At 47.7% G+C, this 13,536-nt stretch overlaps 1 protein-coding gene across 1 annotated transcript; it reads left to right on the top strand.

Moving 5' to 3' along the window:
• The first annotated feature begins 7,687 nt into the window (after window positions 1-7,687).
• On the top strand, window positions 7,688-13,300 carry LOC124233698 (SLAM family member 9-like). The gene is made up of 5 exons (XM_046650821.1): window positions 7,688-7,802; window positions 10,093-10,371; window positions 12,218-12,352; window positions 12,520-12,611; window positions 12,873-13,300. The coding sequence occupies exons 1-5, from the start codon at window positions 7,688-7,690 to the stop codon at window positions 12,969-12,971; spliced, it is 720 nt and encodes a 239-aa protein (XP_046506777.1). The 3' UTR covers window positions 12,972-13,300.
• Window positions 13,301-13,536: the final 236 nt, after the last annotated feature.

Raw genomic sequence — 13,536 nt, forward strand, 5'->3', positions numbered from 1 at the left:
AGGGAGAGTGCAAAGATGGCACCACCCAGCCTCCATCCCTGGAGAGCATCTTAGAAAGCCTCTAGATGTGTGCCAAACCTGAAGCCGGCCCCTCTGGGTGAAACTCCAAGTATAGCAAATAGGTGTCTTTCACAGAAAGACTGTGCTGTCTTTCAGTCCGCTATCTCCGTGCTGTGCCCTGGGGTTGGTAGTAGGCCAAGAACTCTCACTTTCTTTTTACAGTCCTATTAGACCCATGAACACAAGCCCCACTTGCTACAAGACCCAAGTGATCAGGGGGTGTACCCTGGGCAGCGACCACAAAAACTAGGGCACGAGATGTAAAAACTGGGAACAGATGCATGTACAAGATCCCTTCCAGGAGATATCCGAGCTCTGGAGCATGGTAGAAGGGATTGCAAAGATAACACCTGCCCTCCAAGCTCTCTGCAGAAGATTACACTTGGCACTTAGATGTGTGTTGAATTAGAAGCCTGCTCCTCAGGCTGCAGCTATGAAGATAAGCTAATAGGCTTCTTTCACAGAAAGACTGCAGGCCTCAGTCTATAGCCTGCCTACTGTGCCCTGATGGTGGTTGCTGGTTAAGAACTCTTTCTACTTTTGTTATAGTCTTCTGGGACCCACAGAGTAAGTCTCACTGACCATCAGGGCCAGGCGATCTAGAGGTCTCCCCTGGGTGGCAGCTGCAAAAATTGGTGTGCCAGATGAGTGTACAACCTGTTTTTTGGAAAATACTGGCAACCTTGAGTGAGGCAGAGGGAAAGAACAAAAATGGTGCCTGCTGGCCTCTGTCTTTAAAGAGTGTTACAGTAGCCCCTAGATGCGTATTAAATTAGATGCTTTCCCCTCGGGCCATTGCTTTAAGATCAGCAAATAAGCATTTTTCAGAGAAAGTCTGTGCACTTCTCAGTTGGCTGCCTCTGTACTGGGCCCTGAGGGGTGTGAGTCCTCACACACAAGCCTTTTAAGAACTGTTCCTCAGTTGGCTATTGCCTGTGGGTCTCATAGATGCAAGCCCTGTTGGCTTTCACAGTTAGGCATTTGGGGGCTTGTCTGTCAGGTGCAGGTCTTAAATGTTGGGGTGTCAGAGGTGAGGTTCAAACTCTTCCCTCCTTAGGGAGAAGGTCGGGGTTGTGAGTTCCCTTCTGATTGAGAGTTACCACATCAGTGGTGGGGTCTATGGTGAGATTGTGCCTCAGCCTCTCCTACTCAATTCTATATGGATCTTTTTCTCTTTCACCCAACGTGAAGGAGATGCTCAGCTAGGGTTTGATTCTTTTTCAGAGGAAATTATTTTGCGTGTAGATGTCGATTTGGTGTGCCCCCGGGCAGAAATGACTTCAGTATCTTCTTATATCACTATCTGGAACCAGACCTCTCTTAATCTTTTGGTAATCTGATTCTGATGTATGGATCTCTGCAGTGTGGATCTCTTTGAGTTTAACCTACTTGGAGCTCACTGAATATCTTGATTGTAGTTTAAAGTGTTTAAAAAAAATAAAATTTGAGAAATTTACTAACATTATTTCTCAAATTTTTTCTGCTCTTTTCTGTTTCTCCTCTATTTCTAGAAATCCATTAGATATTTAGTGTTATGCTTGATGATGTCCAGTAGGTCTCTGAATGTCTTTTTATTGTTCTTTATTATTTTTTCTTTTTATCCCTCAGACTGAATAATCTAAACTTACATATCTTCAAGTTCAGTGATTATTTTTCTGTCTGTTCATAGCTGCTGATGAGCTCTTCCAGTGAATTTTTCACTTCAGTTGTTGTATTCTTCAACTCCAGAATTTCTGCTTGGTTCCTTGTTACAGCTTCTATATCTTTATTGGTATTGTCTATTTGATACATTGATTACTTTTCTTTAGTTCTCCATACATGATTTCCTTTAGTTCTTTGAACATATTGAAAAGAGCTGATTTAAATTCTTTGTCAAGTAAGTGCAATGATTATGCTCCTACAGGGATATTGTTTTTCCCCCCTTGTGAATATATCCTATATTCCTGTTTCTTTGCATATCTTATGAATTTTTTTTTGGTCAGAAACTGGTCATTTAAAATAGTATAATGTGGCGATTCTGAAAATCAGATTCTTTCCCTTTCCAGATCTTGTAGTTGTTGCTGAATGTTGTAGCTTTTCTTGTTTGTTTAGTTTATTTCTGAACTAATGATGCTCATTTGCATTCTTTGTTGTGTTTGTCTACTAAAGTTCCTGCTCATTTAATCTAGTAGACTGCTAATGTTGTGCAGAGATTTCCTTAAATGCCTCACCCTAGTGAGTCTCTCAGTCTTTGCTGAGAGAAAGTCTCTGTGTGCGTGTTGGTCTTGTCTTCCATACTCATCCAGGCAGTGCTGTTAGACTTCAATTTCCGCTTGCCCAGAGCCCAAATCTTAGCCATAGGTAAGGATGAAGGCCTTCTCAGGCCTTTTCTGACATGCCCACATCCATATGCATGTGCTTAGACTTAAATTCCAGGCATATGTCAAAGCTTTTCAAAGCCTCTATGGATAGCTCATTCCCCAGGTTTTCCTTACAAGGTTTTAATTAGTCTGTTTGTCTCAATTGTTATTCTCTATCTCAGGAAACCCTGAAGTTAAACAATTGCCTGTAATTGCTTTTGTCAAATTCTGCTGGGTAAAGGGCTGTTCATAGTGGGAGAGCTCCAAGTTTAAGTCAAATATAGACTCTGTTTAAAGTACGGTCTTCATGGGTACCACTGCACATGTCAACTCCTAACAATTTACTGGGAATGAGGCTTTGAAAGGGCTGTCTCTGGTGGCTGCAAGGCTGCTGGAGGTCACCAAGAATACAGACATTTATTTTTCAAGTGTACAGCACTGCCAGAGAGCAGAGAAGTGACTCGGAAAAGTTAAAACACAAGATGGCTCCCTGTTCTTGTTGGGGTTAAGCCACTTTTCCTGAATAAATGCTCCTCAGGTTACTGCAAGCCAGTAGTTAATTTCCAGTATTCTGAAAAAGTTTTCTAAAAGGTAGGCCAGTTTTCTCACTGCTTTTATGGAGAAGAGAATTTTTGCAGTTCCTTACTCTGACATTTTCACCCTTCATATTTTAATACTCATTGCAAATTTATTAGTTATTTTCTAATTATGGCTAAAGTTATTCAGCATTTATATACTTTTCCCTGAATGACCCATTGAAACTAAACACCATCCTGTTATGAGTTTTTAAAGTTTTAGTTCTGTTTATTTTTAATAAAAATACTACGTGTAAATTTTTTAAATCAGAAAATAAGTAGTTGAATTATAGAGGAGGAAAGAAGGAAGAAAAAACAGATAATGATGACTGGTCTCCACTTGCTGCTGTCTCCCTCTGTCTGCAGTCCAGCTCTGGGGCTGCCCTGCTGCTCTGTTACAACACATTCATGGCTGGGAGGTGGCTCTTCTCTTTCACCCAAACATGGTGGTCAGAGTAAAGACCATAATTCAGATCCTGTTCTCCAGACTCTCCTTTACCTAAACATCCAGCCCTCCTCCTGGGGATGCAGGTTCCCCTCACATGATAAAGTGGCCAATCTCTCTCTTGCCAGGGTCTTTCACAGCTGTGACTTGAATTTCTCAGAATCGACATCCTTCTTTTCCTCTAGAGCATGTCCATGGCTGGAATGATACTGTCAGCTTGTGACCAGTTTGCCATTTATGTAAAATATGACCTTGGATAAGTTATTTCATCTCTTTGGACTTTCAGGATGCTCCTTCATTAGTGAATGAATGCTTAGATAATATGGTGTTTCGAGGATTTAATTAAACATATATTGTGGATTAGTTGAAAGAACAGATGGAAAGACTCTGGCATAGAGTAGATATCCAATAAATGTATTCTTCACATGACCCTCTCTCAACTGAGGTGTCCTGCCCTTTGGAATTCAAGTAATATAGACATTACCATCCACCAATTCCCTTGGAGATCCAGAGAATTACCTACGTTTTCTGTGACTTCCTGAAAACTTATTCTCCTGGTCACCTCTCAGATCTCTTGTTCTTCCCGTGATCTCAGCTCACTGAACTCTCCATTTTTCTCCTACCTGGCCCTTCCTGACATACATATCATGCTGCTGTAGATCCAGGTGTGCCCTCATCTAATTCCTCAAACATTCCTGGCATCAGGTAGCTATGTGTAGCACACTCTTACCAAAGGTTCTGCAGCTAGCATGTGAGCTTGTTTGTGTGTTAGACCTTGGCACAGGATGGCTAGGATGTAGAAATGAGGTTTAAGCAATTGGTTTGCATAACTCTACAATTCTCACATGAAGAGTGCTCTCACTAGAGACATAGGGACAGAGAGGAAGGGGACCTATGAGACTTGCTCACCGTCACCCTGAGAGTGACTAGTGGAGGAGCTGCCTGGATTTAGACTCCATAGAAGAAGTTCCAGACCATAGGACTCATGGACTGCCTTTTGAAGTGATATCCTCATTACAAGGTGGAGTAGTGTAATCAAGCCAGTGTTGAATGTTCTCTTGTCTGGGATGCTGCAGAGCAGTTTAGAGGATGAACAAACTGGAATTAGGTGACCTGCTTGAGGCCACACAGTAGGATTGGACAGCTGTGATGTTGGGGATTTTTTTCATGAGTTTGTTGTTAAGAGTGCAGACCCTGACCCTTGATTTGCTGTGTGACATTTCACAAGTTGTACAACCACTTAGGGCTTGGGTTTCACATTCAAATATGGGTTACTATGCGGTGCCCTGACTACCTTGAGTGCATGGTCATGGGGCCAGTGCTGCAGCTCCAGCCTTGGGGTGTTCTACGTGGGCAGCTGAGGAGGAAGCCTCAGTGGGGAGGAGAAGGAGGCACTTCCCAGGAGTTAGGAAGAAGGCGCGAGTCCCCTAAGGTAGGGGAGGCAAGAGTTCTCGGATGTTGCAGAGTCTCCAGTCTGGGGGAAGAGTCCGGGGCCTGACCCTCAGCAGGGGCCGTGAGTCTGAAGCAGCGGAGGCTGTGGCCAGGAGGAGTGTGCAGGTCTCTGTCCCTGCTGCTCCGTGATGGCGGGAGCAGGGCTGGCAGAGGCTTAGAGGAAAAGCCTGGTTGTGATGCAGCTAAGAGCCTGTCAGTTTCTGTAGAGGTTAGTCTATGCCCTGTGTGGGGAGCATCACTAGCACTAGTGGCCGCTGAGAAAGCCATGTAGGCGCAAGCAATAGGCAAAGGGCAATATGTGCATTGGGGGTGTGGGGATTTGACACTTCACACAAAGAGCTTTGCTTTTTTGTTCAGAGCTTCTTACTTAGGTGACTGACAGTTGAAATTTGTGGAAAATCCTAATGGAAATTTGACTCATTAAGGTGAGGCTTAGCCCAGCCTGGCTGTAACAGAGTGACCTCTGAGCTGACCACACTGGCACTGGTGGCCAGGCCTGCCTGGAGTAGGCTGTTGACCGGAGAAGCAGGTGAGGGTTTTGAGTGGGTGTAGGGCTGGAAAGTGTGAGAACACTGCAGGGAGGGGTCTGTCCAATACTGGGCCAGGAGGATCATAGAGTGAGGCTGTTTATAACTGGTTCTGCAATTATGATTGACGTCTTACTGTAGATACCAGGGATGATATGAAAGATCTGAATGGCTTAGTCTGACTATTGGGCTGCGATCCCAGAACTAATATTTAGCTCCGCCCTTGGGGTGGGGAAGAGCGCAAAGGGCTTGTCTGAGTGAAGCTTTTCCTCTGCCTCCTGGATGTCTCCTCTGCAGCGGGACAGGCTGGCAGGCAGCCTGCGATGGGGCCCTGCTCAGAAGACACCCCCGTCTGCAGGGCCTCCTGGCTCCTCGGCTTCAGCAGCCTCCTCCTCAGTGAGTGGTCCGGGCTCCTGGGAGGGAGGGCAGCGGGGTGGAACAGGGGGGCAGGGTCTCCCTCCTCTGTCTGCTGTCTTTGGTGAACAAAAGACAAAACAACTGTTATAATTTAGCAAATGTACTGTCCATGGGTGAACAGAAAGAACAAATGGCTTTTTGGTTGCGTGGAGGCTGGGAACCCTGAGGTCCCAGCAGTGCTGCCTTAAGGGGACCATTACCAGAGAGGCAAGGCCACTTCTGCTGCAATAACAGTGAAGCTGGGAGAGCCTGGAGCTCCCCAGGGATGAGAGATGGAGACAGACCAAGAAGCTACTCCTGGAGACAGAGTGGGTAGGAACCAGGCACCCCTGGCCTGAAACTCAGAGGGGACCTGCCAGCTTTGGCAGCTGTCCTGTGGAAGAGAGGGCTGACCTGGTACCACCATGTCTGAGCTGGAGGAATCAACTCCAGTCTGGGCTTCTTGTGCTTCTCCTCTTGAAAAGAAGAGTGAATGAGCACTGCCCACCTGGTTTTTGGGAAGGGAGAGCAACCTTGTCATTGTATTTGTTATTCATTGCTGTGTAACCTGTTACTCGAAAACTTGTGCCTTAAAACAATACCCTGTACAGTCTCACAGCTTCTGTGGGTCAGGATCCAGGGGTGGTTTAGCTGGCCCTGTGGCTCAGGGTCTCTGAGACTGAAATCAAGACCTTGATGGGGGCTGCAGTCAGCTCAAGGCTCAGCTGGGAAGAATCTACTTCCGAGCTCACTCGTGTGATTGCTGATAAGATGCAGTTCCTGTGGCTGTTGGACTGAGGGCCTCAGTTTCCTCCCTGGCTGTTGGCTGGAGGCTGCCCTCAGTTCCTCGCCGTGTGGGCCTCTCCACAGGGCAGCTGACAACATGGCAGCTGGCTCCATCAGACTGAGGGAGAGAGAGAGTGCGAGCAAGATGGGTCACAGTCGTGTATAAGCTCACATCGCTAGGTGACATCCCATCACCTTTGCTGTATCCTGTTCCTTAGAAGCAAGTCACCAGGTCAGACCACACTCCAGGGGAGGTGGATCCAAGGGTGTAAGCATGAGGAGGGAGGGGTCTTTGGACTCACTTTGGAAGCTGCTTCGTACAGATACACACTCTGTATGTGTCAGAAAATGTGCTGGTGCCTTTGATCCTTGAGCTCATTTAATTCATACTATCTTTTTGAGGCAGGTAGGGAACCTGACTGCAGGTTAGCAAGTTTATGTAACCTGTTCAAGGTTACACTCCACTAGAACCAGGACTTGATTCCAGAATTGCTTCAAATTCTTTGTCCTAGGCTGCCTTTCAAGAATCAAGGGAGTGTGTTGGATGGATTTTATTAAAAAGATGCATCCAAGTTTCGGCCTGCTGGTGTAGTGCTTAAGTTTGAGCATTCTGCTTTGGCATGCGAGGGCTCACGGGTTCAGAGCCTTGGTGAAGACCTACACACTGCTCATCAAGCCATGCTTTGGCAGCATGCCACATACAAAATAGAGCAAGATTGGCACAGATGTTAGTTCAGGGCCAATCTTCTTTACCAAACACACAAAAAAGATGGGGTCTGTGATTCTCTCTGTTATTCTTGATCAAAGAACACTCACTTTCCTGATTCCAATGCCCTAGGTGTCTGCAGCACTGGGGTCAAGAGTTCTGGAGCACATGGTTCTGGAGTTCAGGATTCTGAATCCTACGTTTCTCTGAAGGGGATCCGAGGAGGTTCTGTGTGGTTTCATGTGTTCAAGCAACCAGGAACTGAGCTGCAGAAGATCACTTGGGCCTTTGGCCCTGCCATTAAACACACAGTCATGCTGCAAGTCCAGAAAGGGTCAGAAGGGACTCCAACCTGGGTCAGCCTCCAGGACAAGTACATGCAGAGGGTCCATGTCCACAACATGACGTCCCTGAGGATTGAGAACTTGACCCGTGAAGACAGTGGGCAGTACCAGGCTCGAGCCAACTTACCTGGGGGAATGGAATCTAACCAGATTTTCGACCTCACTGTGTATGGTACGTGACACCCCCTCACCTCAATCCCATGGCTACAGCCTTCTTTTGTGCCTAGGAGTGTCACGTGGGCACCATTTTGCAGGACTCCTTCCTGACAGCAGCCTTCAGGCTCTATTTTCTCCATTGAAATTACGATAAGTGGGTTCAGCACAAATGGAGAGCAGAGCTGAGATTCACACCAGGGAAAGAATCACTTCAGTGTTTTGGGAGACGAAAATAGAATTATGGGGGAAATGGAATTTTTGCCATAACACTGATTGTTCTTTAGAGGATTCAGTTGACTTAATTTATGAGTTAGTTTTCTATTGCTGCTATAACAAATTATAGTCGCCCCCCCTTATCTGTGGAGGATACATTCCAAGACCTCCAGTGCATGCTTGAAACTGTGGATAGTACCGAACTGCATGTATAGTATGTTTTGCCTATACACACATACCTATGATAAAGCTGCATTTATAAATTAGGCACAGTAAGAGATGAACAGTAACTAACAATAAAATAGAACGATTATAACACTATATTGTAATAAAAGTTACTATAGATCTTCGCAACTTCAGCATATGATTTTTTTCTTTCCTTATTAAGTCAAGAACATTCACCTTTTCACTTAAAAGAATCACTTTATGGCTTCTCTTTGGCATATCCGACCGTCACTACTCTTGATCTTTGGGATCATTATTAAGTAAAATGAAGGTTACTTGAACACAAGCACTGAGACACCATCACTGTAGATCTGATAAACCAGCTACTAAGTGACTCATGGATGGGTAGTGTATACAGTGTGGACATGCTGGACAAAGGGATGATTCATGTCCCAGGCAGGATAGAGCAGGATGCCGTGAGATTTCAACACGTTACTCAGAACACTTTGCAATTTAAAACATGACTTATTGATTTCTGGAATTTCTCATTTAATGTTTTTGGTGTGTGGTTGACCGTGGCTAACGGAAACCTGGGAAAGTGAGACCGTGGATGAGGAGGGACGGCTGTACTACAAACGTAGCGGGCTAAATCCACACAACTGTGTTCCCTTACTCTGCTATGTGTAGGTCAGGAGTCAGACACGGGTCTCACTGCACTAAAGTGAAGGTGTTGGCAGGGCTGTGTTCCTTTCTGCAGGAGCCACGGGAAAAAACATTTTCTTATCTTTTCCACCTCCTGGTGGCTGCCTGCATTCCTAGCTCTTGGCCACATTCCTCTGTCTTCAAAGGCAGCAATGGCGGGACGAGTCCTCCTTACACTGCATCCTTCTGACGCCTCTCCTTCCTTCTTCCACTCTTAAGAACACTTGTGATTACATAGGTCCCATGCAGATAATCCAGAATGATCTCCCTATTTTAATGTCAGCTGATCAGCAACCTTAATTCTATCTACTACCTTAATTTCCCTTTGCCATTAACCTAACACATTCACAGGTCCTGAGGATTAGGATGTGGATATCTTTGGGCCGGGGGCACTGTTCTGCCTGCCATAATTCAGAAATACTTGTGCAGTTCATCCTCCTTATTCCCTCTGCTTTTTCTCAACCCTAGCCAGAGGCCAGCCTCGCTTACGAAATCCAGCCCTAAGAGCTTCCATAGATGTAGGAGAAAGTCTAGTCTGCCCCACTTCTGAAGACCTCATTTAGCACCTCTTTCTTACCCTACAGCTCCTCTGCATAGAGAAATACCCTCCTACAGAGAGTGGCTTTGACAGCTTTACGTCTCCATGAGATTTCTATGACTGTCTGGAAAACCTGTCACTTCTCCTTCTCTGTGTACCCACAAGTCCAGTGGCACATTCTAATCACACTTGGGGTTGTCATCCCTAATCATTACCACTGCATCTCCCACAAATGTCTCCACTTTGGAGAGCATGGGGACTTCTCTGGGCTCTCAGAGCTGGCCAGACGTCCTTCTTCACTCTGGGCTTATCGTTCAGGCATCATCTCAGCAGAAGCAGGGCGAAGGTCCTGGATCAGGACAAGTCCTTCATTCCCGACTTCTCCTAGGAAAGACCCAATTTCTAAAAATACTGGGCCTTGGGTGGGTGGAGTGCTGGCTTTATTTTCTTGTGGGAGATTTTAAGACTTTCTCATCTAGTGCAGTCACATAAGGCTTAACTCAGTGGCTCCCTTCCTTCTTGTCTCTTGCAACATATTTAGCTTTGGGTAAATTCTATTTCGTCTATAAAATGTCTCCCCTTCCTAGAGGGAGGAAGACAGAGCTTCAGTGAGATAGTGGATGAGAATGTGCAAATTGTAGTGTTTTCCACTTACGTGAGGCTCCATTTCTTGTCCCTCCCACCCCAGAGCCTGTGCCCCTTCCCCAGATCCTGGCCAAGTCAGTGTCTACCACAGAAGGCTGGTGCAACATCACCCTGGAGTGCAGGGCTGCAGGGGTCACAGAGGACCTGAATGTGACCTGGGAAAGCAAGGACCTCTCAAGGGAGCTGGAACCAGCCCGCAACTCCTGGACCCTGGCTGTGAGCCTGCCTCTGAGCCCACCCAATGCCAGCCTCACCTGTGTGGTCAGCAACTCCGAGGACTGGAAAACTGTCACCAGATTTCTTGGGGAATTCTGTGCCCATGGTGAGTACAACCTGCTGGAGGGGAGGGGCACTGTCGAAGCTCAGGGAGCTCTGGGGTCTGAGGATTCTGGGCTTTTCTCCCCACCATGTTTATCAGCACCATGCCCACCTGCTCACCCCCTACAGGAGTCTGGGGGGCACATCCAACTTGTTTCTGCTCTTAAATGACTCTCACGTCTGTGCCTCTCACCTCTTGCCCCTGCTGGTGTGCAGCAGCTGTCTAGCACCTCTCCCACCGCACCCTTACTCCACAGTGAATACAGAGTGGTCTTCGGGAAAGAACCTGGATTGTGTCACTTGTCTGTGTTGCCTGAAGGGTTTGACCTCCAGGGACTCCCTGTAGGATTCAGGGTTCTGACGCTCCTGTGCCCATGTTTTGGTCACTGACACTCACACCACCTGCTTGCTTGGAGTCCTGAATGCCTTCTGCAAAATTAGAGCCTCTGGATGTGCTGTTTCGTCTACCATCATTCCTCCTACCTTTTCCTTCATTTCTTGCCTTATTCTTTTTTTTCCGTTTTTTTGAGGAAAATCAGCCCTGAGCTAACTATTACCAATCCTCCTCTTTTTGCCAAGGAAGACTGGCTGTGAGCTAACATCCATGCTCATCTTTCTCCACTTTTTTATATGTGGGACCCCTACCACAGCATGGATTTTTGCCAAGCGGTGTCATCTCTCCCCCAGGATCTGAACTGGCGAACCCCGGGCCGCTGAGAAGCGGAATGTGTGAACTTAACCACTGAGCCACCGGGCCAATCCCTGTTGCCTTATTGCTATTGAAGGATTTCCCTCAGGCACGGCTGAGTTCAGTAGCATGTGTGCCATGTTGTCACACAGAGCTCTGTGCTGCGTTTAAAGCTCTGCGGTGGCCATCTTGAAATTTCTGACAGTCTTTGAACACAGGGCTCCTCATTCTCATTTTGCCCAGGGCCTTGCAGTGCCTGTAGCCATCCTGCCTCAGGCTCACCTTTAAGGAGGGTCTCTGGACCCCCACTGAGCGGCAATGCTCTGTCTTGTACCTGTCTCCTCCATAGCCTGGAGCTCCTTGAAGGCAGGGGCCTGTCTTCTCCCCTGAATCCCTGTGCCAAGCACAGCTTCTGGCACAGTTTGTTCAGGATCTTCCGTTGAATGAATGGATGACCTGGTAACCCTGAGTGCAGCCTTGCCCCTCTAACCTACCCTGCATGAGCTGCTGGAGGGATCTGATGTGTCAGGATCACAGAAACCCCCTTTGACCCTCCCCTCACCCCCGTGTAGGGCCCTCAGATAAAGTTCAACACTCAGAGTCACCCACTAGATCCTCTGAGAGCAGACCCTTGCTTCCCTCTGAACTTTCTTGCCTAGCTCCTTCCTGCCCTGTCCTCTCCTGCCTGCCCCAGTGGGGTGCTGGGGACTCCCGGGGGCTGGCTTTTTGACATATCATATCCTGAACGTGGTGCTCCTCCTTCCTGGAATGCTGAATATCTGGTAAACTCCTATTCCTCCCTCAAGACTCAGGTTACCCATCACCTCCTCTGGGAAGCCTTCCCTGAAGACTTGTGTACAAGGTGTAAACCTCTATTGCACTGCGATCCCTCTGGCTGGCAGACTTTGTTATTCTCTCAGTCTTCCCTGCTGGGTGTCAGCTCCAAGGGTGTGGACCAAGTCTTGTCCATCTCAATATCCCAGGCAGCAAGCAGGAGCTCGGGAACTGGTTGAATGAATGAATCTCCATGCTCCTGCCTCTTTGCCTTCTGAGCCAGGACCCTCAGACTTCTCTACCTGCTCTCTCTATCTCTCCTTAGCAGTGGGTATGTAAGTTCTCTTGTGCCTTAACCTTCTTCATTCTTTCTGCTTGAGGGGAACAGATTCACAGGGACACGCCTCAACAGGCACCCTCAAAGCCATCCTAGGGCCCATCGTGGCTGTGCTATTGATCCTCGGTGTTGGACTGTACCTTTGGAAGACACATGAGAAGAAGAAGAAGATGGAGATTGGAAGAGGCAGGTTAACTTCTTTCTGGCCCACATACCTCCCCTGCCCCACTTGACCCCTGGCTCCCTTCCTCCTGCATTTTGCTGCTCAGGGAATGCCCTTGAGCTTCATAGCAGTGGGGGAGGGTACAGGTTTCCAAGGCCCAGATTCCAGCTCCAATCTATGTGTGACTCAGGTGCAGGACTGCAGGAGGAACACAGGAACCAGGATGATGACATGCAGTATGCAGAGCTGAGCCTGCAGGAGTCTCGAGGTGGCAGGGACAAGGTGAGAGCTGGAAGCAGTGCCCACTTGGGCTTTCCCACCCTCTGTGGCTGAGTCTGAGCATTTCTGGCCCTTCTGTCTCTAACTCCTTCCTGATAGTCGATGGTATGTACTAAGAAAATTTACAACTGGGGCCAGTGTAGCGCTGGGCACTCTGGGGGAATTCCCATGCAGCTCATGTCAGCAGCATTGGTTCCCTGTGGGTCCCTCTGGGACCTCTCTATCCCTCAGCTGTTCTCTGAATCTTCTGTCTTGCATTCCTAGGGTATGAGGGAACGTATGAGGGAACGACGTCTGCAAGAAAAGGAAGATCTCACTGCTGTCTACAGTGAGGTTCAGAAGCCAGGCCAGGCCAGGCCATGAAGATAAAGAGAAAACAGGAGAATCAGCATTCCTAGGACACCTCCACACTGAGCTTGATCCCTACAGACACCTGCCTCTTCCAGCTCTGGTCCAGCTCCAGCTGCTTCCGGTCCACATTGCTCTGACCCTCATGTCTTCAACTCCCTGGGCACATGTAGCCCTGTCATTTCCTCTGACCCCTCCCTAAGCTGCCCTCCCACTCATGAGCCTCACTCCTGCAGCACAAGTGCTCTTTCCCTGTCATTGACTTGGCTCCTGACCCCTCTCCTCCTGAAGATTCCCCAAAGGAGACCCTCCTGATTGTGCTTGTGTTAATCCCCACAACCTCTGCTGTGTGTATTTCTGAGAACATGAGCACAAGTTTGGGGACTGTGTAGATGTGTTGACCATGCCACAAAGGAGGCAGTGAGGCCCTTGGTGCTGGAGGCTGAGTTCGGGATTAATGGAAGCAGCACGGGTGGGTGGGAGCCCACAAAGGGACTGGCCCGAGGCTTCCTTTGCACCTTGTGGAGGGCTCCCTTGGGGGTGTTGGGCAGTGTGTGTGTGTGTGTGTGTGTGTGTGTGT

This window comes from Equus quagga, unplaced genomic scaffold (assembly GCF_021613505.1).
Source record: "Equus quagga isolate Etosha38 unplaced genomic scaffold, UCLA_HA_Equagga_1.0 210133_RagTag, whole genome shotgun sequence".
Lineage (NCBI taxonomy): Eukaryota > Metazoa > Chordata > Mammalia > Perissodactyla > Equidae > Equus > Equus quagga.